Source organism: Austrofundulus limnaeus, unplaced genomic scaffold (genome assembly GCF_001266775.1).
Source record: "Austrofundulus limnaeus strain Quisiro unplaced genomic scaffold, Austrofundulus_limnaeus-1.0 Scaffold626, whole genome shotgun sequence".
Classification (NCBI taxonomy): Eukaryota; Metazoa; Chordata; class Actinopteri; order Cyprinodontiformes; family Rivulidae; genus Austrofundulus; species Austrofundulus limnaeus.
In genome coordinates this window covers 112,300-115,793 of record NW_013953028.1, presented here as the reverse complement: position 1 = coordinate 115,793, position 3,494 = coordinate 112,300, and the positions used below count along the sequence as shown (strand labels likewise).

The 3,494-nt window shown below is 39.5% G+C and overlaps 1 protein-coding gene across 1 annotated transcript in view; it reads left to right on the top strand.

Annotated features, from left to right (window-relative positions):
• Positions 1-3,494, top strand: part of gnl3l (G protein nucleolar 3 like) — a 19,169-nt gene that overhangs the window by 8,366 nt on the left and 7,309 nt on the right. The window contains exons 5-8 of the mRNA XM_014027243.1: positions 1,135-1,218; positions 1,325-1,460; positions 2,375-2,478; positions 2,584-2,728. Coding sequence (XP_013882697.1) covers positions 1,135-1,218; positions 1,325-1,460; positions 2,375-2,478; positions 2,584-2,728 — 469 coding nt within the window. The remainder of the gene's footprint in view (positions 1-1,134; positions 1,219-1,324; positions 1,461-2,374; positions 2,479-2,583; positions 2,729-3,494) is intronic.

Below are 3,494 nucleotides of genomic sequence, written 5' to 3'. Positions count from 1 at the left end.
TTGGGTGTTGTGTTTGGAATCACCTGCTTTGTTTTAAGGTGGTAAAACAAATTGCTTGTATTTATTCCTTTCTACACACTGTAGATTACTTTTTCTGCACTTCACGTGTTTAATCTGTGTGCGCTCCGGCGGGGTGACAATCATCCCCTTTATGCTTTTACTTATTTTTTAATTTTTTTGGGAAGACAGTCTGACTGTCACCCTTTCCCACAGCAAGGAGACAGTATTACACTATGACCGCAGGAGAAACGAGGTCCAGACTCAACGAGCTTTTGTGCGTCCTCACCTGAACTGACAGTCGCCTCGCTGCGTTCACTATGTGCCRCRGYGCGCGCTCCTCCCACGTCAGCCGACAGGACGCGCCGTCACGTAAACATGTAAACAGTTCGGCTTTCATTTTCACACACCCGAACCAGGTCCGGGTAAATTTTTYCCCCCCCTCTTCATTTGCGCTCTCAGCCACGCTGCTTCCCGCTTCCTCTGTTTAGACTCCAGCTGGTTAAGTCATCAAAAAGAATTGCACGGTTGGCCGGTAGACTACAGATCTCTATCATTGGACAAATTTATATCGTTTCTACTGTATATCATTTATATTGCACATTCCTATTGCAGAATTGCCTTTTTGGAACAAGAGTGATGAAAGTAAAACCCATGTATCAATCCCATCGTGTTAGTTTTGATTTGATCCATCACGTTGGTTCACCAGATAGTATCACATATTGGTGTAAACTCTCAGTCATCCAGGATGTGACAAATCTGGAAAGTAAAAAAAAAAGAAGACAAAGAATCTGGACTTTGTTCTATAGCTGAAGATATGCAGAGTTCTAAGCTTTAAGCTGCATGCTGTTGGTATCATTAATATCTTTATTTGGATTGATTCGTATAGATCAGTTCTGATTGAAGTCACTTTGGAAAAACATCATATGTATTTGATTTAGTCTCACATATGAAAAAACTGGGTTAGAATTGAAAACATCTTTTTTGTCATGCTCAGACTATCATTAAACTTTTCATAATGGGTCACATACGGGTTAAAAACCTATATTTTGGTCCATTTTGCCTGAAGTGTGATTGTAGCCTTTATCTTCCACAGGATGTTGTTAAAGTGATTTCATTCTTTGCTTGTGTTCACAGGAAACAGACATGCAGAGTTTGGAGAAACATGTTAACTTTGAAAATGAGAATTCAAGAAAAGCATACTACAGAGAGTTTAAAAAGGTCAGTTGCTGATATATTTAAATAATCCTCAGTTTTGTTCTGAATGTTAACTGAATAAATCTTTACATAGAAAGGGATGTGTTTTTAATGTTTTGTTTGTTTAAAGGTGGTGGAGGCCTCGGATGTCATTTTGGAGGTCTTGGATGCACGAGACCCTCTGGGCTGCAGATGTCCTCAGGTGGAACAGGCCGTCATTCAGAGTGGAACCAACAAAAAGATAGTTTTAGTCCTCAATAAGATCGGTGAGAACACCATTAACACATTAAAGGGATCCCTGTTTAGTTGCAACATTAGACTTTATTTAATAAACATATATTTTATCTGTAAAATAAAGACTGTAAAAATGCTGCAGGTTGTTTAGTTTTTATCATTTTTAAACTAAAAGTTTAAAAATATATGTTAACACAGACAGAGCCATTTTATTTACATGCAAAGCATTCTGGGTAAATGATGACGTGGATAGGTCCTCGGTGAGAGGCTACTAGCGAGCTATATCCACCCTGAAGGTTAATCTTGGACAATATCTGATGATCGACTCTTTTAAATGAAACCAGAGAGCGTTGACWGAGAGGAGAAGGTAGAAATGACTCAGCCTGTAACTGAAAATATGGATGGAGGACAACAGAGCTGCTTCATGGAAGAAGAACCCCAGCTTACCATGTTAGCCTTTGTGCTAGCACTGATGCTATATTGCCTTATATGTATTAGCTCGGTGCTAGCGCGACAAACAAGCTAAACTGAGGTCCTCCATGCATATTTTCAGTTACAGGCTGAGTCATTTCTACCTTCTCTCTGTCACCCCTCTCTGGTTTCATTTAAAAGAGCCAGTCGTCAGATATTGTCCAAGATTAACCTTCAGGGTGGATATAGCTCACTGACAGCCTCGCACCGATGACCTAGTTGACATCATCATTTACCCAGAATGCTTTGCATGTAAATAAAATGGCCCCGTCTGTGTACTACATTTTTGAACTTTTAGTTTAAAAATTTACAAAACTAAACAGCCTACAGTATTTTTACAGTCTTTATTTTACAGTTAAAATAAATGTTTATTAAATAAATTCTATTGTTACAACTAATCAGGGATCCCTTTAAAAAAGAGTAAAGATTTACTACTGCTGTTTTGTCTGAGATTAAGCTGATTTCTTTATTATAGATTTGGTATCAAAGGAAATCGTAGAGAAGTGGATTAAGTATCTTCGTAACGAGTTTCCTACTGTGGCATTCAAAGCATCGACTCAACAACAAAATAAAAACTTGGTAAGGAAAAACATTTTTAACTCACCTAATGAGAAAAATCAACATATTCTAAAAGTTTATGATGACAAATATCACCAACCTGCCTTTTCTCTTTGCCCTGAGCAGAAACGCAGCAACGTTTCTGTGACACAAGCCACCGCAGAGCTCCTCAGCAGCAGTGCATGCGTCGGAGCTGACTGCTTGATGAAATTACTTGGCAACTATTGTCGCAACATTGACATAAAGACGGCCATCACTGTGGGTGTTGTAGGTAAGCTGCGGTGGGCAGCCAGGCTTACTGCTTTTGTTTGTGTCCACACAAGATCTGTTCGGTTTGGGGATTGGGTTGAACGTGTTTTTGAGTTTCTGTAAGAATAACAGACACGAGACAAACGGACTGAAGTGCCCAGTATGCTCCGTCCAAACTGCTGAAATCAGCTTGCATCGTTGCAGCTTTGTGATGAAAATGCGTCACTTTGTTGGCAGCTTTGAGTCTTCCACCCCTTCTTGTCCCTTGTTGTCCCTAACCGCTGTGGGAGCCCCCCACCGAATGAGAATTAAACTGATTGGGCAGAAGTTTGTGGGCGTGTTTGTTCATGTTGGAAACGCTTGGGAGGCTGCGTTTTGCTTTAACTCCTCACTTCCACAAGTTATTGTAACTGGAAGCAGACGTTTATAGAGAGTTAAATGGCCAAAAACTCATGAATGGAGATAAAACAGGCTTGCACAGAGGAATCTGTCTGCAGAAAACTGTGGCGCTTTAATGGGGACAGGTTTGTAAACAAAATAATGACAGATATCAGACAGGGTTCATGCAGATCCTTAAAAAGTCTTAAAGGGATCCCTGATTAGTTGTAACATTAGACTTTTTTTGATAAACTTATATTTTAACTGTAAAATAAAGACTGTAAAAATACTGTAGGCTGTTTAGTTTTGTAAATATTTAAAAATATATTTTAACACGGACGGAGCCATTTTATTTACACGCAAAGCATTCTGGGTAAATGATGATGTCAGCTAGGTCCTGGTGCGAGGCT